This window comes from Falco cherrug, chromosome 15, assembly GCF_023634085.1.
Source record: "Falco cherrug isolate bFalChe1 chromosome 15, bFalChe1.pri, whole genome shotgun sequence".
NCBI classification, from domain to species: Eukaryota; Metazoa; Chordata; class Aves; order Falconiformes; family Falconidae; genus Falco; species Falco cherrug.
Window position 1 is genome coordinate 7,251,556 of NC_073711.1, and position 23,148 is coordinate 7,274,703.

At 42.1% G+C, this 23,148-nt stretch overlaps 1 protein-coding gene across 5 annotated transcripts in view; it reads right to left on the reverse strand.

Moving 5' to 3' along the window:
• The window catches only part of GRIA3 (glutamate ionotropic receptor AMPA type subunit 3), a 154,070-nt gene extending 131,396 nt beyond the window's left edge, over positions 1–22,674 (reverse strand). For 3 of the 5 annotated variants that reach the window (XR_008735233.1, XM_055727410.1, XM_055727409.1), the window contains exons 1-2: positions 21,988–22,670; positions 21,137–21,295 (exon numbers count right to left, since the gene is read on the reverse strand). Coding sequence is in view for 4 of the 5 variants with exons in the window: in XM_055727410.1 (XP_055583385.1) it covers positions 21,137–21,295; positions 21,988–22,078 (250 nt within the window). In the remaining variant the exon portion in view is untranslated. Of the gene's footprint in view, positions 1–21,136; positions 21,296–21,987 lie in introns of all 5 variants that reach the window. The other 2 variants (XM_055727412.1, XM_055727411.1) reach the window with 2 other exon arrangements.
• Between the last annotated feature and the right edge of the window lie 474 nt (positions 22,675–23,148).

Consider the following 23,148-nt stretch of genomic DNA (forward strand, 5'->3'; position numbering starts at 1 on the left):
CAAAACAACAAAGGAACTGAAACACTATCCAAGTCTTTTAGGTCTTGGGAAGAAACCTCTAATCCTTACAGCAAAAAATAAATATGAATTCCTAAAGAGCAATGCACTGGGGATCCTTCTCTCACTAAGTCACTTCAGTGAACCTTCCCCAGCTCTCAATCAGCTCTTGCCCACACCAGAAGGAATTAGCCCACTTAGGGGGCATTCTTCAGCCAAGGAACAAGCAGATGAGTCCTTCCAGTGCCTCAAACACAACTCTGCAATACCAGATCAGTAAGGTTGTGGGAAACAGCCTTAAAATGGCAATGTCTATCGCTGTGACAATAGTCCCCATAGCCAATCTACCTGCGCTGAACAGCTTAACTGCAGCAGTTTGGATGGCAGTTGGCATTGAACTCTGTCTTAAGGAAAGTTCTCAGTTGGTTGTACTGTTGCTCTAGCTCTGCAGTAAGCTGCAGGATGAGCTCTTCCCAGAAGACAATCGTCACCCCGATGGCCTGTCCCCATTGCTGGTTTGTAGCACCACCTGCTCTGGGAGGTCAACCACTGAACAAAACAAAAGGGCGCTAAGGACAGGAAGGATCATACTGGGCGATGACAACCCGGAGACAAACTGCCAGCTCTGGGTGGCACGACTAGGCTCTGTAGGTAGGGAAGTCCTTATTCACAGGAGACACAGATGTAACCATGGGAGGAACTGTTTCATTAACTCAATGAACTCAATTAATTGTTCAGCTCCCTTTCAAATAAACTTTTTTTTAAAAAAAATCAGTTTGCTGTGTGTAACAGAATAGAAAATGGTATGTGACTCCAGTTATGCTACATAACACTTTACCTTACATGTACCTGTGTCCTACCAAATATAAACATATTAAATTCATGCTTTACTCATTTCTTATAAATTAATTCACAATTTCTTCCAAGTTTTATAGATTAATGGCTCTGAATTTTAACTTGCAAATGTCAGTGCCAATTTCAGTTTAAATTTTAAGTAAATATTTTTCTTTCATTAAAACCATCAAGAGAAGTATTTATGTAACTCAGCAAAAAGTAGCTGGCATTCATGTCATTCAGCAAGAAGTACCTGATCACAAACGTAGGTTCCAAAACAGGAAATCTCTCTCACCACACCCACACATATATACGTATCTTGTGCAATTCTATACTGCCTATCGAAATAGCAGACAACAGAAAGGACTGTGATAATGTGTCTTTGTTTAAACTAACACATCGTACAGAGCTAATACTAAGCTATTGTTACTGAATTTTCCTACTCCGATTCTCAAACAGACTCCCTGACAGTGTCAATCTTTTCAAAATGGCCCATCAACAGATTATTTTTGGACTTGAAAATTTTGTAGGCCTTGAAATTGATTTATTTGGTGAACTCAGGTAGTCCATTAATCTATCTGAAAAGCTTTACTACCTGAAGTGTCTCTCCAGACTATAATAGAAGGAATAAGAGACCTCATTTTCCAAGAAACGTCAGTTATAAGCACAGAAGACTTCTTTGTACTCTGATTTTCTCTGTATATTTTCCATTTACATGAGCCAGTCCGAGCCCTCCTTCCCACTGGCAATGTTATCAGTGAGACAATACCTTTCTATTAAAAAAATAGCATAGAACCTTGCATCAGAAAAATGAATTTGATAACAATAGCATGACTTTCTCAAAATAATTTAATAAATTGAAGACATGAAGATTTAAATCCTCCAGTAGAGCTGCATAAAAAGGACTGATGAATTCATCAGTTCTTCCAAGCTCCCCAAAGAAGCCCAGATAATATTTCTTACCTCCTGTTCTACAGAGATCACCTATAAAAGAAAAACAGGAATTCAAGTGCCTCTATTAAGCCATTCTTTGCCTCTGGGGCTAAACTCACTGTTGAATCTACAGTAAGTAAATGTGAAACATTTAAAATATTCTTATTTGTTTCTAATCTTTCTCAGACTAATACACTTGTAACACCCTTTCTGGTTAGAAGCATGGTTGTGAACCCCAAAGTTACTGTACAGACATTTAGCAAGCTACTGACCTTTATTGTTTTCCACTAAACCAAGAAAAGTGCACAAACACGCCAGAAATGCAATCACAGTTGTCACTAGCTGTAATTAAGCACTGTCAGCCCAATATTTCAAGAAGTCTTGAGACCTACAGAAAGTACCTCAAACAAATCAAATGACGAACTCCATGAATGAAAATTCCCAAATTATTTTGTAACCAGCAAAATAATTTAAAACCAAACAAAAACACACCTTCCTGGCTCTCCACTTTTGCACAGCTTAGTGCAACTAGTCCTAAATTAAATCCTGTTAAAGCCATCCTATTAGGGAAAGCAACCAGGATTTGAGTTACTGTGTTGTAATAGTTTATTTTTCTTTGTTCAAGTAGTAAATTTGTGTTGTTATCTCAGTTTCTTTTTCTCATCTTCTTCAATGTATTTGTTCCACCCTCAGCTGGATACAAAGTCAGTTTTTAATGATCGTTTTCAAGTCAGTTTCAGGCCCTACACTTAGCCTAGCTCTCTCAAAAATGTTTACAGACTTAACAGCATACTTTTATTTATATAGAGTTCCTCTTCTTTTTCTTGTTACTGTATAAAAAAATGAAGACAGAAAGTGATGGGACTAATTAACACAGGGATGTGATCCTGCAACATGTCAGGAATTGCTCCTACCTGCAAAAATAAATGAGGGAAAAAAAGAAGAAATGTTTTTTCCCCCCCGGTTTGTTCCAACGACAGGTCACATTGGTGCTATGAGTAAGGACAGCAGGAAAGACAATTTTACAGAGAATATTTAAAACCTATAAATTCAGTGTCTCTTTAAGCACAGACCCTTTGGGATTTTATTCTGTTTTAATCTGTTAAGACAAAAATCTTTCATCCCATCAAAATTCTCGGGTTATACATGGATTCAGACAGTGGCCAGCTAATAGGAACCTCCTTACTCTGGAGGAATCAAAATACTCTGAATCTGCCCTCTTATTTTGTTGAGAGACTACAGGAACAGAAAGAATGACAGAAGCAGGGTAATTCAGTAGCCACGAACGTATGGATACATACCACACGTTAGTTCCAAAAGAAGCATGTATGATTTAATTTATCTTCTTCAGAAATAAAACTTCCCTTCCATAAAATCTGCCCATGATACAGTAATTGAAAATCTTTCAAAACAGCACCAGCAAACACCAAGTTTGTGCCCTAGAAGGGAGTACTTTCAAGCAATCTTACATCCTAGAAAGGAGCGCATTTTAACTCCCTTGGTTCCAAATCCTTTTTCCTAAGCTGTGGCTTTCCTTCGCTTGGTCTTCTCCATCCTCCCTCCCAGTCGTCCCCCCCCCCCAACTACCCTCAAATAAAAATTATCCTGCTATCACACAATTTGGAGTATATTACTAGGGAATAAAGAGAAACCATCAAACCGCCACAATAAAAACATTTCATTTTACCAAAAGGACGGTTCAAACAAATGTAATTAAGTACAGTATCTAGGATTTTCATGACTTCAGCTAAGCAAAATAAAAGTGCTGGGTCAAGCCAATAAGTGAAACTATTCACGTTGTACAGAGCTGTAGCCTTCTGACAAGCCGCATTCTGAAGTCTCTTTCTAACCCCCTTGTATCTACAGAGCCCATTCAAACTTCCCAAATGAGGGAGAGAATCCAAAGTGCAGTCAGTTCATTAGAGCCAATGATGTGGGAAATGCTAGATAATTAAATTCTTCTCCTGAAAGATTTATTTCTGATATCAGTTTTGGAAGACCAGGGGGAAGAAGTAAGACATCGCACCTCACAAGACTTAACTCACCTTTGTAAGATTCTTCTCACAGATCAAGTAATCATATTGCTGTGTAGCTTATTAAGAAATATTACTGATTATAGTGATACTGTACAACACTGCTGCTGTACACACATTTTTCAGGTTTTGTCCTCAATATAAGCAGATGTTGTCTGCACAATCAGGAGATGTAAATTTAATCCACGATCCAGTTGCAGTGGAAAAAGAATAAAACCAAGTTTGATCCGAAAGGGGGAAAAAAAATAAATCAAGACTTTTTAAAAATAAGGAAAATCAACCATGAGAAGAAACATGATTTAGAAGGTAAGGGTTCTTCCTCTAAACAGCATGATCAGCGTTTCTGTGTTTAAAAATTTGAGTTGTTCCCTGAGATTAGAAAAAGCTAGGTGAATAGATGACCCTGGAAAGATTGTTCAGGTGAAGAACCTGGGCTTGTGATTAACTAGATCTGAAAAACAACCAGTTATTTAAGCTAAGCAAGCCCACACGTTCTCACTCTCTTGAAAGACATAAAACCACCCAGAAGCAGATATTTGACTGACATCTAAAGGAAGATAACGGTGGAGACTGTGCATGGGCACACTGGCTTCTGCAATGGATACTGCTACTAGCGAAGAACAAAGTAGGGTTGTTCCGAATGAGAATATCCACCCAGCATTTTATACAGCTGAGCAGGCTGTTGAAAGGCAAGTTTGGACATAAGAGCGTTCAATTTCAACATCTGAGTTCTCCAATGAGCTGTTAATGCCTTTATAGAAAAGCACACAGAATACTGTAGACTATCATACATAAAGACTTTTAGCTCCAAGCCATATACAAACATCCTTTCAGATGACAATATTGCCCTTCCCTATTTCCTCCTCCGCCACTGTTTAAGAATCCAGATAACCATCACATGTAATCCTTATTATCATAATTGATCTTGTATCTTTAAAAGACAAGCAGGACAGAATCAGTCATACTGCAGCTCCAAAGAATGAGAAAATACTGCTTAGGGAAGGCCACCTTTCCTTAGGATTCCCAGAAAATTTTCATCTTCACTCTGGACTGAACAGTTGAAAGTATCACGGTTTTCCATAAAGAAAAAAGAATATCAGAAAACAAAAAAAAGAGAGATTCACCACTGTACATTTTTTTCACCCTCAAGCTGTCCTTTCTGCCAAGGAAGCCAGAAAAGCAAAGGTATTGAGAACACGTAGCGAGCAAAAATACCTGCTTTTCAACTCCAGAGTTAGCTTTTTGAGTAACTTCATACTGCAGCTGAGTAACCAAACTTGCATCCGTGCCTTAATGAGAGGTAAGGGGAGCACCTACTGTTTGCATTTACAGTAGATGTGGTTCATGAGCAGCACGAACAAGTTCAGCCATCACAACTGTTCAGCTTGTGCTGCTCCGATGCATCATTTCAGCAGGGGAGGTTTCGGTAACAATTAAGCAGAGCCATTCACAGCTGACGAGACCCCTAAATTTTGCCAAGTGTGGTAGCTAGTGTTTTATCCTTGCTACTGTATCTTGTCAGCCACTGCACCACACAAATTATCACCAGAATCCATCTCTCTCTATACTGACAGCATGGGGGTGGGGATGTCTATTCACCCATAAACGTGTAGGATATTTATTCCACTAACTCACCCACTTTTACAGAGGATGAGCATGTAAATATCCTGTCTCACAACAGGAGGTTAATTTTTTAGAGAAAGAATTTAAAAATAAAGCACCATCAATTAATGTGGTTGTATTACAACAGCTTCACTGCAGAGACTGATACAAAGAAAAAAAGTGTTGAGTGGAAAGTAGGAGGCAGATAAAAAGTGGCTTGCTAGGATCTGAAAAACCAATGACGAGAGATGATCAAATGAAACTTTTTCACTGTTACAAATGTATTACTTATTGGTAAAGATAAATCTCAGGCTATGAAAAAAAAAAAGGAAGGAAAAAACAAGAGAAAAATATTTTTCTGTTCATGGAAATTGATAGTTTATGCCGTGGAAAACTGAAATTATGATAAAAAAATTCCATTTGAAAGCTTCCATACGTAATGTAAGCTGAAGAAGAATATGATCCTTTGGCACTGAACAACACACAAATTTGTAAAGATTTCTATCCACTACACTGCCAAAAAGAACAGTTAAATACCATTTTAAGAATCATGGTGACATGAATCGCTTACGTGATTACATCAGGCACACTAGCTCAATCTACTCCAGCTGTGATCTGGACATACATATTTTATAAAACCTTAAATGCAGTTATTTAATAAATTTGCTACAATTGCAAGCGTATGTTAAAACACACCCAAGCATTCCACAGTTACATGTCACCACTATGTACCACTGAAGTTATGTTCAATGTACCAATTAGTTTAGGTAAATACGGGGAAAGTCTGCTCTCAGGGCAGCTGCTACTGGGCAGCTGCTGGAGACCATGGTGTTATTTCAGATATAACCAAGTAAGCATTAGTAAAACTTTAAAAAGTACATATATTAAAAAATGCTCTGAGCACTTCGTTTTTGACCACTCATGACTACAGAGCAAGACAATGGAAATTTTCAATCACAGTACTTAGAAATCTATGTACCTTTATTTAACATTCATAGTTTTTCAAAATAAGAATCCTTCAAATACACAGCAATGCATCAATGAAAGATCACATCCTCTAAAACACAAGAAGGGCTTTTATCTCAACTTTTGGGGTTTGTTTTAACCTATTTTGCATTAGAACAGCAGATTGTTCCAGTGAAGGGACAGAAGTTGAAGCCAAAGGACCATCTGCTAAGGTTCTCCCCAGTGAATTCCACTGCAAAAGGCAATGTGATGGAGCGACCCAGGCAATTGGGATACACACCATTAAGTAAGCAACAGAATGAAGGATGGAAAACTTTGAGGGTAACTGTAGAAGAACACAATCACTGTCATCACTGCATTTTTTTTAAATAATAAAAAAAATCAGACAGATGAAGATATTTGCTATGAAGCCATGAGACTGCTACTATATGCACTGCAAACAGGGCTTGCCTCAAGGTTTTCTTTCATTTTAAAAGAAAACTTCAGTGCTAGAGTAGATATAAATGGTCTCTTTTGTATTTGCATCTTCTAAGAAATCCTTTACTCATTTAATAAAATAAAATTTTCTCCACCTTCACAGCAGAAGACTGTTTAGACCAGTTAGCACCCACTGGGGTTTCATTGTGTCAGCTCATTTCAGCATAAATTTGTTAACTGGTTGTTTCTAACAAAGGTACTATAATACTCTTCAGAGCCTGATTCCGCATTCTGTATTCCTTCAAGTAACTTTTAATACTTTTGAATTAGGATCAGGAAAAGTCTATGTATACACTGCCTATAAGGATGTACAATTCAGTGTATCATTTCATAACCCAGCTGTCAACAGAGACAACATTTCTATAATACATGTATTGTATGCGTGCCAGTATGAGATGAATAGTCCTGTAACTATAATCAATACCGTTCATTCAAACAACTGGCAGTAGCATTTCAGACAACTGGCAATTTCATCAGTTTCACTGGGCTGCCCAAAAATAAACAGCTTGAGAGGAATGAATGATCTCTGTGGTTAACTATAAATAACACTAATCTCAGTCATTTGTTTTAGGGGATTCATCACTAGGAGACGCAGAAGTCTCGTATCAGTGCAAAAGGCACAGCAGGCTCCAAGAAACTACAGAAATGCTGAAGAATTATGCTGTTGGTTTTTCATTCACCCAGTTACTGTATTTACATACAGGCTCCACTGACAGCACCAGGATCCCACCAGTGCTGCAGCAGCTCCAGCTCTGCAGGAAACTCCCATGATCTCAAGGATGTGTAACCATCTCAAAAGTCAAACTGGGTTCAGAGGAAGCTCCAGTGATCTGAGTAAACCTACTCTGGGAATAACTAATGTCACTTTCAAGGTAACACGAGCAAGTTTGGGATTTTTAACTACTTCAGTGTGAAATTTGCCATCTCTCAAAAGAGTTTTTGAGAGCAAACAAACCTAACAGCTCAATGTGAATGAGACTAACGCTGAGACTGATGGGTGCGAGGTGAACTCAGGCAGACGGGGAACAGAAGGTGCCATTCACAGGCCTGTTCACTGTCTCTGGGAAGTGAAATAGCTTTTTTTTTTAAAAAAAAAAATAATTATGGTCTATCTGCTCCTATCTATCAAAGCAAGGCAAGAATAAGAGAACAGAGGGAAAAGAATAAAGACAGCTGACTAAAGGGAAAAAACACATCTCTGCAGAGTACAGATCCCAAAGAAAACTTCCAAAGCCCTGAAGTGAAAAAAAGATCCAATTTTTTGTGGTTTAAGTAACCCTCTCCCCTGGCAGCCTTGCTGGGTGTGGGCTAGCACGGCAGCACCACTGCTGCCCAGCCTGCGAGCCTGCAGGTCCATGGGTCACCAGCCCTGAGGCTCTGAATGTATCTCCTGCTCCTACAGGAAAATCTCCTAACCGTTGGGAATTGTTATTAGGTTTTCTACCCTATTTCACAAGTTCAGAAACACAAGATGCCTCATGTGTGCTCTAGGGAAAACAGAGGGATGATCAGTTCTCCCAGGGGCCTGGAGGTTGGCACTGGTCTGCTTCCAGGCTGGATTTGTGCTGCCATGAGACATCACTGCAGAGAGCTCAATACACCACCGGACTGCAGCAGTTTCTTGCTGATACCATGAATGGGAGCCAAAGCCATCACCTCAGCTCCTTCACAGTGTGCAATACTCCAAAGAAACTCCATCAGATGAGCTCCACAGGAACGTCCAAGCCCTCTGAATAGACTACTGAGCAGGAAACAACAGCATATGTGTACACATCCAGGTAACCAAACCGCTGCTGGACCAAGTTCAAAAAGTCATGTTGCTCCATCTGTAGCCATAAACAATCACTTTTCAGTCCTAGAGCCTGTTGCTCAGAAATTTTGTATCCTGTCAATTAAATAATCTTCAAGCTGTAGTATTATCCAATTTACAAGCTTCTTGCTACTATAATATGAAAAGCAATCATCACACCCAGCCACACCAAGAAAGCATTTCAGTGGGATGTTTCTAGCACAATGGCCAGCAGCAAAAAGATTAATGGTACCAGTGGCTTCAAAAAGAGAACACTCACTTTCCAGTGGACAAACAGGGAAAGCTCACAACCCCATTGGTGACTCTACACCTCTGGGAAATGAGGCAGGCTGTACTGTGGAAGTCACCTTTGCAAACAAAGTCAGTGGCTGTTTTAAAACTAAAGCCTTGATTAGATTGTTAAATTAAAATTGTCTGCAGGACTTTCATAGAGAAAATCCAGCTTTTAAGAATGCGTGAATTTATCAAGCTGCAGATCTTTATTGCTTTGATCATCAATATTTTAAAGTTGCTACTTTTTATTCTATATTGGCAATAAATCTCAACACACTTGAACTGCAATCATCACAGCACAACATGATACATTTCTCTCAGAGATGTGAAGTAGGACTCATCAACAATAAAACACCCCAAACAAACTGGGCAGGAGGATGGCTAAACAGATAAAGTCTCTTAGTTTCAGGTAAATGATTAGGTAGCGGTGAACACTGCTATTAACCTCAAGTCCATAATGACAGCTTAAATGAACAGTTCTAAGTGGACGCAGGCCTTTGTACCAGAGCTGCACTCCTGCAGCTGGCACTCATTGACCCTTTTGCTGGCAGGCTCCGCGGAGAAGGCAGGCAGCCACGTCTGAACTGCAGGCCCTTCTCTGTCATGCAGAACAAAGTCACAGTCCTGATTATTCAGGAGGTTTGATCTTAATGCTTTACACTTCTATAGCATCTTTCATCCAGGGATGAGGCAGGCAGGAAAGCATGGGAGAATCTTAAACTGCTATTGCCCTTCCCGCACCCATTTTGCAGAAAGAGGCCTCCTGACTTTGGAACTTTCCGATACTTCTTTCAAGTGTACTCCACATACACTGAATTACACAGAAACCAAAATGATAAGATTCGTATTTCACACACAGCTTCACCCAGGCTTCTTGAAAGCACAATTAATAATCGATTTTGATTAAGTTATTTTCAAGAAGATTTTAATCCCCTTACAGAGAATGTTGCAATAGATTGAATTCAACCTAGGGCACACAAGAAATACACAGGACTGATCTAAGCGTTTTTAGAGACCACACAGTAGAAAGGGGGAATCATATTAATCCTGCTTGCAATTTTGTCCAGAACGATGCCATTTTAAAATTCATGTGAAGATCCGTATTAAGGCAGACTATTCCAGAGCAGCAGATTCTGGAATCAATTAACAAAACAATTCTTATTAAAGACAGGGAATCTCCAGACATTACCAAGGAAGCACAGAATCTTTTCAGAAAAGCCCTCAAGGAAACTATACTTTAATATCAAATTGTATCCTCCAGTGTATGCAGAGATTGCTTCAAATCTCAAATGCATCTTATGTGAAACAGGGGCTAGCACTGCAGAGCAACACAATAAGAATTTAAGACAGGAAGTGCAGATAATTTATCTGAATAAAGCTTCCAGGAGAATAACTGATTTATGTTGATAATGATCCAAGCTGGAACCTGACCAGGATGCAGGAGTTAGCAGCATCACTACCCACAACAGGTTCACTATTCATGAAAAATAACAGGGTGCTTTTACAGATGAAAATAGGTTAAAATGTTAGCTTTATGCTTCAGCCAAAAGACCCTGCTTTGACAGAGATCTGTTCTTGAATTACTTCTAGAGCAACCCAGAAAAAGGTGCCATGTTTTTCAATCAGGACTATCACTATTCATGCAAGCACATAAGAGACACAATGAGTTAAATTTCACAGACGAGCCTATGGTCTTTAACGTCACACAGCCTCCATTCATGCAAGAATTACAAAATCCATAAACTGATGCAAAGAGAGAAGTAGTCAAAGGTTCACAGCTACAAAAATACATATTGGGGGAAAGGGAAAAAAAGAAAAACAAAAACCTGAAAGTAGAAAGTGACTCCTGTTAAAAAGCAAGGTCAGCACTTTCCACTGGAGACTATTTGTTTTACACTATTTTGTTTCAATTGAAAAACAAAATCTTTCCTTGGCAGATTCTGCTCTACACAGTCTATTACTGATACTTCTGAGATACCCAGCATCATTTATAAAGGGACACTTTTTACTGCTGAACATGAATATTTTGTTAAATTTCCCAAAGTTCCAACAGGAAATATGTGCAACATTACACAAGGGCGTATTCAGTTAGTTGTCAAAGTCAAGAGCTTGGACAGCCTGGGTAGTCCTGGAGAAGAGGTGTGCTGCTGATTCAGATGCTCCGAGTTTCCCTTGAAAAATCCATTGGCTGTCCTGGACCCACATCCCTCACTTACCCAGAGGCTTAAAGCCATGAATACCCCATGAGGGACCACTCTGGTTTTACCCTTTACTGGCTCCAGCCTTCAAACTCCCACAGAGTTACTCCAAATTTACCCTGGTGTAAATCAGATCAGAGGAAGACTCCATTATGCATTTTGGCCGGCCCTGTTTCTCAAATGGGATACAGTGAGGCCTTTTTTTTTCTACTTTTTTCTTTCTGTTAGGACAGAACAACGAAGCACTAAAACATGGTGGTCCCAGTGGTCATTGTAGATATGCACAGCTCAGTATCACTGCTTGTGATTTCTTTTTGTGTTGTATAGCACCAAACAACCGGCGGTAAAAGCACATTCGATGGATACAAATGCACATCTTTGAAACGGGACATTGTGGTTGTTGAAACCATCTCTACATTTACTACACTGCATGTAATAAAGCTGTACTGATTCACACTTTAAACAAGGCAACTTCTGCACTGGGAGTGCTGAACTGGAGTACTGGAAAACTTCAGGAGGGTTAACTGATCTCATTTTGATCAATTTTGGGCTCATCTCACTGCCTATCCAGGTAATAAAGTAAGTTGCCTGTAGATGGTGTGGAAAGATACGCTATACATACTTTAACTGACAAAAATTGCCTATCCATAAAATCCATCACAAGCAGCTTGAACTATATACCCTGAAAAAAGCAGACAGCTTCTCCAAAACACACACAATTTTTTCCCCACATCCATCATCTATATGTCATTATAAAAATTGAACAGCACAGGTGTTTTTACATTGAAAAAGGCAGATTCTTATCTGCAGAAACATCTTCCTAACTTGAACAGGCTTCACCCAATTGTTTCAGTCAAGAAAAAAGATGTACAAACCCCAGAAATCATAATTTCCAAAACAAAACATTTGGCTTCAACTGAAACAGAGTCAATTTTTTGAAGTCGGAAACTATCTAAGAAGGTTTTATTTTTAATTCTCTAATTTTCTGGTGACCTCAGTCTAATTCTTAAAACTTTTTTGGAACTATATGTGAAATGAAAGATGAGCACATCACACAGCTCCCATCGTTTCCAATCATATGTGTTTTTGAAGTCACACAGCATGATTTCTGGGATATACAATCCATTTCTGGGATGCACAGAACAGCAGTGGATTAATGGTTCCATGGAGGAACTTGGTCTGAGTTGGCCAAGGCATTCGATATAAATATATGAAAACTACCATTAATCATGAGAGTCACTCTGCTGACATGGCTGAAATAGGGAAGAAATAGGATTAGCTGGCATAGGATGACTACACACATTTTTTCTCTTTAGTATTATTTTACATTAATCAAGAAGTCAGAAATAAATAGGCACAAAACCCCAACATTTTAAGAAGGAAATTCAAAGTAGGATAGCAGCTATGATGCTGACTGCTTATTCATTCAGTATTTCCTTAGATCCAACCCCTTTTGACATACTCCACAATGGTAGTGAAGCCTCTCTGGAGATGCTACCTGACCACTGCACAAAGACTTTGGAGAAAGACGGTCAAGTACATTAAACTTGTCAGACCATTTAGAATCCCCCTAACAGTTTCAATTCAATGCAGGGTTAGACCCCGGGTCAGTCCTTTGCAAATCAATGGACACTAATTAGTTCTCATCTAACCGCCAGGAAAAAAGAATGCACATGAACTTGAGTTTACTGACCATCAGACTTTATTAGAATTCAAACCTGGTGACTTAAGTGGTAAAGCCTAAGACCATAAAACCTCTCTAACTGCTAAAACCTAGCCTCTTACCATGTTCTCATGTAAAGAGGCTACGTAAAGTCAAGCACCTGAAAAAACTTACCAATTACCATTTCTCCCCAAGCCATCTCTCCCCCTACACCTACTCCTTACAAGTAAAACACGAACGATGACAACAAGCACCAAAACGTTTTAAGGAATTTAGCACACACAGCAGGGTACAAAGACCAGTCAAGATGCAGCAATCCCTTGATTCACAAGACGTGATCCATGTTCACTAAGTGGGCTACAGCTCCTACCTCAGACTAAGATCTCTGAAATGAAAATCAAACAGAGATATCATGGAAGGCACGAACCCCTGAAATGCACTGCCACACATCTCCTGGCAAAGCTGGCAGCTGTGAGATACTGATTACGGCACGTTCTACAGACCTCACTGGGGGAAACCAACAGGCAACACCACTTCTAGCAAAGATGGCTCTTTCTCCCATCACTCAAATAATCTGTCTGAGCATGGGTCAGGTAGACAAGAACTGGGCACATGCTGTACCGCAGAAGTATGGACTATACTTATAATATAAGATCCAGGGTGTGTAGGAGATAAAGAACTCTCCGATATTAAGCTTGCTTCTCTTTCCAGCTTTGCTTATTTCAGGTAAAGAGCTGAAAACTTCTCCTTTGTCAAGTGATAGATTGGCTTGCTGTAGAGTTGCGACACACGTTCTCCCAGGTCCGTCAGTGAGAATGTAAGTCGTCTTCTGGCAAGGACAGCAAATTAGTAAGTGCTAATTTCAATTTACTTTCTGAAAGCATGAATAGTAGGCTGCTTTTTGGTGCTTTTTGTTTTTCAGTTTTGGGTGGTTTTCTGGTGGGGTTTTTTTGGTTTCTTTGTTTGGTTTTTTTTTAATTATTATTTTTCTATAGAAAGGGAAGTGGAAGGAGTGATCAATAACGTGAAAAAGACACTGTTAGCCAAAGCTCTCCACATTTTTCACTGCAAACTACCTCTGCAATACCCATCTGATACAGGCAAACTTTATTACCTTTGTATAAGACACAGTAAAACTGTGCTACCAAAAGTACAAATTGACTTACTCCAAATCATGCTAAGAGCCATTGAAAGACCACAGTCTCCCAACTTCAGTCCCTTTACCGCATGGGCTGGGCCCAAAGGCTTGATGTTTGCATGTAATAAAACTACTGACAGTGAAATCAGCAAGCACCATTACACACGAGTCCATGAGAAAGAGGTATGAAAATAATGAAGTATACGTGGAATTAAGTATGTATGCATTTACTAGATACCATCAGAGAGTGGATATACCTTTACCATACACCTGCCTATGATTTTAAAGACAATTCTTGTATTAAAAAGGACTCAAGACAGTGAAGTCATCATGCAGCCCTGCATTTTTTTTTTCACAATTCCTGATCAGAATTTCAAACATCCCATTTGAATAAACTCTAATAAATACAAGTCCAACACATGGGCAGGACCAAGCATCCAAAGGCAACCACATAACTCACAAGGGGCCTGAAAGTGAACTTCTTGTAAACTGCATTTGAAAAAAACCAACCAACCAACCAACCAAAAGTCTTTCAGCGTATCTGAAATGTGCAAATGGTCTAGCAAAACTATTACATACAAGTGACCAGATAGGTCGCTTCATTCCAGCAGAAGAGTGCTCACCTGGGCTATTAACTAATTCTAGGAGAGCAATTCACCCTTTTTACAAGTGCCTAGACAAGCTATCTGCAGCACAGCATCCCTGCAGGTTGATCCTCATGCATAAGGGCTTCTGTGCCACCTGTGCAGTGTACGTGTGAGTGGCACATCACCACTCGCTATTTCAGAGGCGGTTAAGATGATAAAACAGCACCCAGAGACACCACGAGGAGGACATGCAGGAACAACTGCTAGGTGGATTCATTGATTAGCGGATTCATTGATAGGTGGATTCCTACATTCGCTCTTAACTCTTCACACCAAAACCTTACTACCTGTTTCACTCTGGCTCTGTGTATATATGATAGTTTTACCTAATAATTACATCCTGAGGAGATCAACTAAAAAGGCACGCAGGCACACGCTACCTTTGAATGTTTCGCATATAGGTACACACTGATAAATTAACTCTGCATTTCTGGTGCTATAGAAATATCTCCAAACTCCCCGTACAGTCAGGCCAGAGTACACCCTGTGAGGCTGAGTAATAGCTGTGAGCATCCACACTGCAGCGACTACAGACAGCCGAACACGAGCATCTACTTTGGAGTCTTCATCAGATGACTGCACATGGAAAAACTCCAAGATGATTTAAAGTTCAAGCTTTCTAGGGCCTCTGATATTCTGAAGATCAACAATAATATAGAGCAGGTGATACCATGGAGGGAAGCACACGCCTGCCTCTGATAGGAAACATAACACACACATTCAGAAGAAAAAGAATCCCCATGGATGAAATCTGGAAATTGCTTCACTGCAGTGATCATTACACAGTTTCACAGAAACTGGTTTGATCTAGATCAATAATTTTTAGATTTCTATTTTTGGATCACTACATTGTTCCAGTGGAGGTACAAGCCCCTGTATAGCAAACCTCATGACAACAGGTACAGAGTTTTTATGCTATAACTCCCCTAGAGCTTATAGTGATCTATACTTTACAGCAGCATAGAAACTACTGATCTTAGGCTTTAACTTAAATGTCAAATATTAAATCAACATAAACATCTTGCTCACAAGAAATGAACACAAGTTTTCAATTGTATGGTTTGGCTTGGTTTGAAACTAAGCTATGAAACCAAACTGTCGCTGCTTTAAAAATAACATATTCTAAAACCCTTTAAGGATGCCTAGCGAAATCAAAATTAGCATTCCAAAATCGGTAATGACAAAATATGTACTTTAAATGGAAAAATCTTAAATCACTGGATTATGACAATAAAGAATCATTAAAGATACATCAGCTCTCTCAGTTCACACCTTCTTGCATAACAGTCCTACACTTGCAGTAGGACGGCCTCCCACCTCCCAGACACTGAACACAGCGAACCCAGAGGAAAGAAACCCACTGTCTTCTGTGGCTCTTGGACAAGCTCCCAAGCCAGCCTTCAACAAAACTGTGGTTTTTTTGTTGTTGTTAAAAGCTACTGTCACATGCTTGTTTCCCATCATGGCATCTCCATTTCCTCCCAGAGATAAACTACAGCTGTTACATATTTTACTGGAACGTGTAGCTAATCAGTAGCTCTCCAACCCATACCAATAGTCCCACGGGTCCACCAGACCCTGTGCTATATAGGGAAAGCAAGAACAATCGCATCTCTGCATCCGCCCAAAAAATCTTTCTGAAATTGAACAACTAAACAGCATTCTTCATCATGCTTCACTCTTCATTCATTGGGTGAATTGAAAGTTTCTCAAAAGTGTCCATTCATACAAGATTTTTCCCCATCTCTGCAGTGTGAGTTAAATGGAACCCTAGCATCTATTCAGTACGTAAATGCTATGGGTGCAGCAGAAGTGAGAAAGGAGCCCGCTTATTTTAAAATTAATTCAAGAAACAATAAGACACACTTGAAAGCAGCAAGGTTCCTTCTGCTAACACTGAGATCTCACTCAGCTTAACAACAAATCATCTGCTCTGCCACGAAGTGGAAACAAACTTTAGTTGGAACAAGCCCTTCACCTTTCAACCTAGTACAATACTGCAAAAGCTCTGACACCTAAGCTATACACACATACTCGAGCATGTTCCACAGCATAAAGGGCATTTTCAGGGATCTGTTGTGAGTAGAGTTGTGTGGAAAGCACACTTCCCCGTGTTTTACCACAGATTTCTGGGAGAAACCACAGTGCATTGCTCATCGGGAGCATAAGGCATCTACCCTGTGGTCTCTACTCATGCAAAACCACCAGTACACGGCCCAAACTTGGCAAGACTTTTAGCAAGACATACTTATGCTCTTGGCAGAAGGGAGCCGACCACTTTCAGCATCAGTGTCCTTTGCCAGCTGGCCAAAGAGCACACAGATGCAAGGGAAGCAAATTATCTGCCCGCTGGCAAAAAGAAATGCTGAGAAGCACCTAAGGAAAAAAGCGTGTATGTGCGCACGTGTGCAAGTGAGTACGCAGGTGAGCATATATATATATATATACGCACCTGTGCTTTGGGAAAGCGACTAATACAGTTAAACAGGAAAAACTGTCTGCTATAGCTCCGTGGTATCACTTTCTGCAACGCTCTCACAACAAACAAGACACTTTTTCCATTAAAATCGTCCAAGTTGCATTTCAAAGATTAAACACAATGACTGCAAGGATGCTAAAGAAAAATTTTCTAAGAAAGTCTGAAATCAGACCCCTTCAGGGAAGTGACCATACAACCACTTAAAGGATTTTAGCAACTTAAAGTAAGCATGTCATTGTATCTTCCCTCTTTTTTTGGTCTCTTAAAGAATGAGTGCCTGTGGAAAAAACACTGCACATCAACATTTGGTAAAATACAAAAAAAGCCTTCTGGGTTCAGAAGATATATGAGAAATGACTCAGAAAAATTAACAGGAGAAGAATTTGCAGCTGATAGGTAGGTTTAGCTGAGAGAGTGAATCTGCCTGTAGATTAATTAGATTCTGCAATCACAGCCCCTTTTCACCCATTCACATCCCACCACTATCATTACATGATCAACAGATTTTAATGAAAACTAATGCTTTCTTTTGAGAAATTCCATGGGGGCTACGTATAAGGTTGAGTTTACTTTTCAAAATATTTCTTGAAAATCGTACATAACACAAGTGCACATTTGTTGGCTGTAAAGGTGTACAACAGCAATTTTTTGCAATGACAGTGCAGAGAGGGAATATGAGATCTGTGTGCTAATGAGCTGACACTGCAGAGGCTAGAGCAGTGTTAGTATAGTGCACTACAAGTGCAGAGCAGAAAGACATACGCGGGTTATTTCTAGGGAATATGATCTACAGAACTGTACACATAATTCAACATTAATACTAACATCCTTCATTAGACATTATAAGAAAAGCCTGAAAGGTGCTTCAGTGATGAAATTACACATTTGAGTTGTTACGTTCATACTGTTCTGAAAAAGCCAGCTCACTCTCTACATGAGCATTTTTGAGGAAAATATAACATCCATATTTCATTTGATTCTATTCATTCACAGGTCAAGTTAACTTTCTTCCTTTCTGTTTTTTCCAATAGCAAAAAGATATATTTTAAAAGATGTAATAAATCCCCTCAGAGCCAACTGATAAACTTCAATTCACCTTTAAATACACTGGAATTTTCATCTGTCTTTGCATTTGCTCTCTGTTAAGATATCATACAGCCAAATAAATAGGTGGGCAGATAAATACAGAGTGGATGAATACCGTATGCATAACTTAAATGTACAGAGAGGGGCTCGATGCTAGCAGTGAAGCAGAGAATACACGTACATAAATCAGATTATGCATCATTTAACTGAAAAAGGAATGAAAGGGAGGGGCTTAGGGCAGGAATTTTCTTTTGCTTCTAAACAAGTTTGTTCCCATGTTGGGATATTGCCAAATCAGCCCTACCAGAGGTGGGCTTTTTATCTCTGGCACATGAGGATACTTGAGCAGAGATTTTTTTTTTTTTTCTCCCGCCTCTGGAATGCACCAGATTGCACCAAGTGGGATGTGCAGCTGTACAGTAAGAACGTCTTTCCTGAGCAAAGCCCCCCCCGAATTCCTGCACACATGAACTCCTACTACAGTCACTGTCATATAAATCAAACCAAAGAAGAATGAAAGGTATTATTTTTTGGATACTGACTAGTACAGGCGCTACGCTCAAGCTACACATGCTACTTTCTCCAATTTCCCTTCAGTTCCTTTACCTATCCCACCACAAAGTCAGTCATAGTCTCCCTCTCCAGTGAAGGCAGGCAGTCACTGCAGGTTTCTCTCCTGTGGATCCCTGCCAATTGGAAATATTGATCAAACGGCTGTGTGACAGCACTGGAGACAATTTATGCTTACGTCCAAGAGAAGTAAAAATGTTGTGGAAAGAATTCTTTCACGGATATGGCAGTACCCTGAAATCATCTGCCACTCCACCGGGAAGTGAGGATGTGATTAAGGGTACTTGGGTCAGGACGGTTTACATGTTACCAGGTAGCGTGAGGAGCTATTAGTTCATCCTCACGCATTGATACATATGAGCATTCTGACTTTCAAAGATAACCACTTCCAGACTGAAAAAGGGCAACTCTATTTTTTTTAATTTATTTTGAGCTACTGAGACCTACATGACTGGTGACTTGGACTCACCATATTCTTTTCCAACCAACAGTATTACTAGATGGTTGACATAGCTACAGACAAGGTCACCTTTTCATTTTCTTCTGTTTCTTTTTTCACATCTTCTATTTTTAAATAGGTTACTGTAGGTTGGTATTCTCTGGTCTAAGGTTCCTCCAGAGATTTAAGTTTTCCCAATTTTACTACACTGGTAATATGTGTGTTGGAACACGCAGCCCTATACTATAGAAAACCATCTCACCTTACTAAAATCACCACTTCTTTCACTCAGCAATGATGAAAATCATTATATGTCAGAAGATGAGAAGCACTCTGACTAAACAATAAACCGACTGCCTCTGAATGAGTATGTGGTTCACTCGTCTTGGTGGGATCTGTAAAGAAGTGCTGGTAGAACTTAAAAAAACCAATTAATAATTAATCACCCAAGCAGTTTAATGTATTTAGTTTAAATCCATATAATTGATATTTAGGAAACTATGTTTGAGATACAGCCTCTTGAAGGGATTACACTGATTAGGGATTAATAGTCTGATGTTTGTTGTAAGAGCTGTTGAGGCTGGATAGGATTAGTAAAATAAGATGCAAAGTACAGACATGCTTTTATTTACCATTTTTTTCCACTTTACCAAATATTTTTATTGGATATTATATAATTAACCCCTCCCCACAAAAGTTTCAAAGGTCCTAATTCAAAGCCCTTTAAAAAGTGTAACGCTGCACTAGCAAGAAACAGTCACATGGGGGATACGTTAGAATATCAATCCGAAATTTGTCCAAATATTTCCTTATTGTATATTTTTTAACCATCAACTTTCTCAGAAAAGGCCTGAAATCCTAGAGGAATAAAATATCTGCTTGACCAGCCTTCTGATTATACAGTGTGGGACACGAATGTATGGACTATTCGATCCCCAACAAACAAAAAAATTAAAGAAATGAAATGTTCAAAACCTGGAATTGTTTTGAAGCAAGAGATACTAGTTTTCTCTAATCCAATACTTCATTATTATAGTACTATGCTTCCTCTTTGAAGATTTTATACTGTGACTATATATGAATGGGAATCCTGTTCATAACATAAAGTTACTACATTGTATTCAGAAATCCTTTAGATCGTGTGCAGATGTATTTCTGCATACTGCAAAGTACGTGCAACTAACTCACGAGACAGCTCCATTAATTTTCAAAGATTTACAACAAAAACTGCATAAAACTGAATGTGGACACATGAGTAAAACATGTATTCAGGAACTACTATCCGTAAAGGCACACTTTTTAATATGCGGAACACACACCAGTCTTTCAGAAAGATATTTCACATTTTAACACCACATTAACACTACTCAAAGTTCTATTCTGCTTCTTCTGTTAATAAAGGCTCAAATTATATGTTATGCGCTGCTTGTGCAGAGCTATTTCTCGTAATGCTGAGCATTCCGATTCCATTTTCTCTCCCCTCAGCTCTAACGGCATTTGTCAGTTTACAGTCTCGTCAGCTTTTAACAGGACTTTCACCGTAAGAAAACAACCCAGTATTTCAGGGCAGAAGAGGCAAGCAAGCCCCTCTAGCTTTGTTCCCTCAAGGTCACTTGTAAACAGCTGGTTCTGTTTTATTCCTACACGGTACTATTTGCAAATGATGCTGTTTCACACGGCTAGGTTGTAGCCTCAACAGAAAAGGGATGTCACTTCTGTGGTAATTCACTGATCCCAGCTACACAGCCCTACCATATAAATAACACGGTTGGGTTTTTGGAAATCAAAACTAAAGGGGTGAGAAGAAGCGGTGGGAGAACTTTCCCTAAGGTATTATTCAACCATATAATTAATGCTGCAAATTACTAAACCCTGTCTCAGTGCACACATTTGTTGCACTATATTGTATGAGCAAGAACTCTGGGCTACCAGGGAGAAATTGAACGTAAGGTCAGAGAACAAATATTTTCTTTTAAAACGCGTGTACTTACAAGCATTTGTCACTGAAAAACTGTTGGAGGAGTCCAAGTGATCTACGTGATAGTTCAGATGGAAGGGCTTTTCTGTGGTGTTTTGGTTTGTGTTGTATAACTGCACAGCAAATCGAAACGCACTGTGCTCCTGAACAGTGTTCCTCATGAAAAGTCCACCTAGGATGGGAAAAGGAAAAGAAGGAAAAAAGGGAAAAGGTATTTCAGAGCGGATTTTGAGGAGGAACAGTGGCAAAAAGTGACATATGCATACTGCACGTCTCCGGCAGGAATGAAGAGGAGCAGGCTGAGCCCGGGCACAGAATCCTGACGGAGCACGTACCCGAAATACGCATGCTGAAAGCCCAAAGTTAGGCTCGGGAAGCCACGCTTCCCACCAGTGCCCCCCGGGCCACCGCACCTGGCGAACCAGGCCACTCACACACGGGTGCCCACACGCAGATTTAGAAGTCCACCGCGGCCAACTGTGGCTCCTGCGCTGCCCGCCGCCCCTAGGGCGACCTGCTGGGGCCACGCGTGGCGCGCGGCGTGGCGAGCGGGCGGCGGGCAGCGCTGGCCCGGGGGGCGGGCGGACCCACGGCCCCAGCCCCCGGCTGCCGCGGCGTTCCCGAGCCCGTTTCCGCGCCGCTCCGCGCCGGCCCCGCCGCGCTGCCCTCGCCGCTTCAGGGCGCGATTCCGCAGGAGCGGACCGAGCCCTCCCGCCGCTCCCGAGGCGAGCGGGCAGCCCCGCACCGCTGCTCCCTCTCGCTCCCGGCCGCGGCAGCCGGCGGCTCCGGGCTCGCCCCCCGCTCCCCCCCGCACGAGTGCCCCGCGGCTGGCGGGGGGAAGGCGCGGGTCGCGCTGCCGCTTACCTATGCTGATGGTGTTGGGGAACCCCGCCAGAGCCTCCCCCAGCAGCCCCGCCAGCAGCAGCAGGAGGGTCCGGGGCGCGCTCTGCCCCATTTTCTTCAGCCCCTGCGGTTCAGCCCCTATAACGAAACTGGCGGCACAGGCATGGGCGCAACGGGAGACTCGGAGTAGTGTCAATGGTGGTGGCGATGCTGGCGGAGGTAGTGGGGAGGATGGTCCCCCTCCTTTCTCCCTTCTTCCTTTTTTTTTTTTCTCTTTTTTTTTTTTTTCCCTTCCCCAAATCCCTCTCCTCTTGTCTTCACCCCAGCCTGGGAGGGCTCATTGGCTGCGAGGTTGCCTTTCTCCCCCCGTCTCCAGCAGCCCCCCCCAGCGCAGGGACTTCCCCCAAAGATGGTGGGTAGCGGAGCCGGCGAGGCTGCTCCGCCCGGGCCGGGAGGGGGTTATCGATCAAACTTGGCGTGAGGCGGGCTGGCAGCCGCCCGCCGCTCGGCCCGCCCAGCCCCGGCGCTGGCGTCTGCCGGCCGCGGCGGGCAGCGCTCGGGGCTGCGGTCGCGCGGGAGCGCGGCGGCCTGGCGTGGGCCGCCCCTGGGCTGCAGCTGGCCCCTTTAAAGCTGCATCGCCTCAGTGTGTGTGAGTGCGTGTGTGAGTGCGGTGCGTGCGCCGGTCTGCGGCGGGGGAGGGGCGGGTAGCCGAGCCGGAGCCGGCGGAGGCGGGCGGGGGGCGTGAGGGGGATGCGGCCGGGGTCCCGCCCGCGCCCGGCGGCGGGGAAGGCGGCCGGTGCGGGCGCTCAGGCCCGGGGGCGGCGGAGACGCCTCGGGGCCGGGGGCGAGCGGCCCTGCCAGCGCTGGGGCAGCCGGGTGCCGCCGGGCCGGGCCTGCCTGCCTGCCCCTCGGCGGGCGCCGGTGGGGGGCGAGGGCCTGCGCGGCGGCCGCGGCCCCGCCTGAGGGCGGTGGGGCGGGGGGCTGGGGGAGGCCGCGGGGCAGGGGGCGCGGAGCGCGTGGCCCGGCGGGGCTGCCCCCCTGCCCCGGTGCCCCCAGCGCCAGCGCCGGAGGGGGGGCTCCCGCCTGCCGCCGCCCACAGTGCCGCGAAGTGGAGAGAGACGAGAGGTTATCCCGCAGAAGGGAATGTGGGGTCCCTGCCCACCTCCTCCGAAGGAAGGGAAT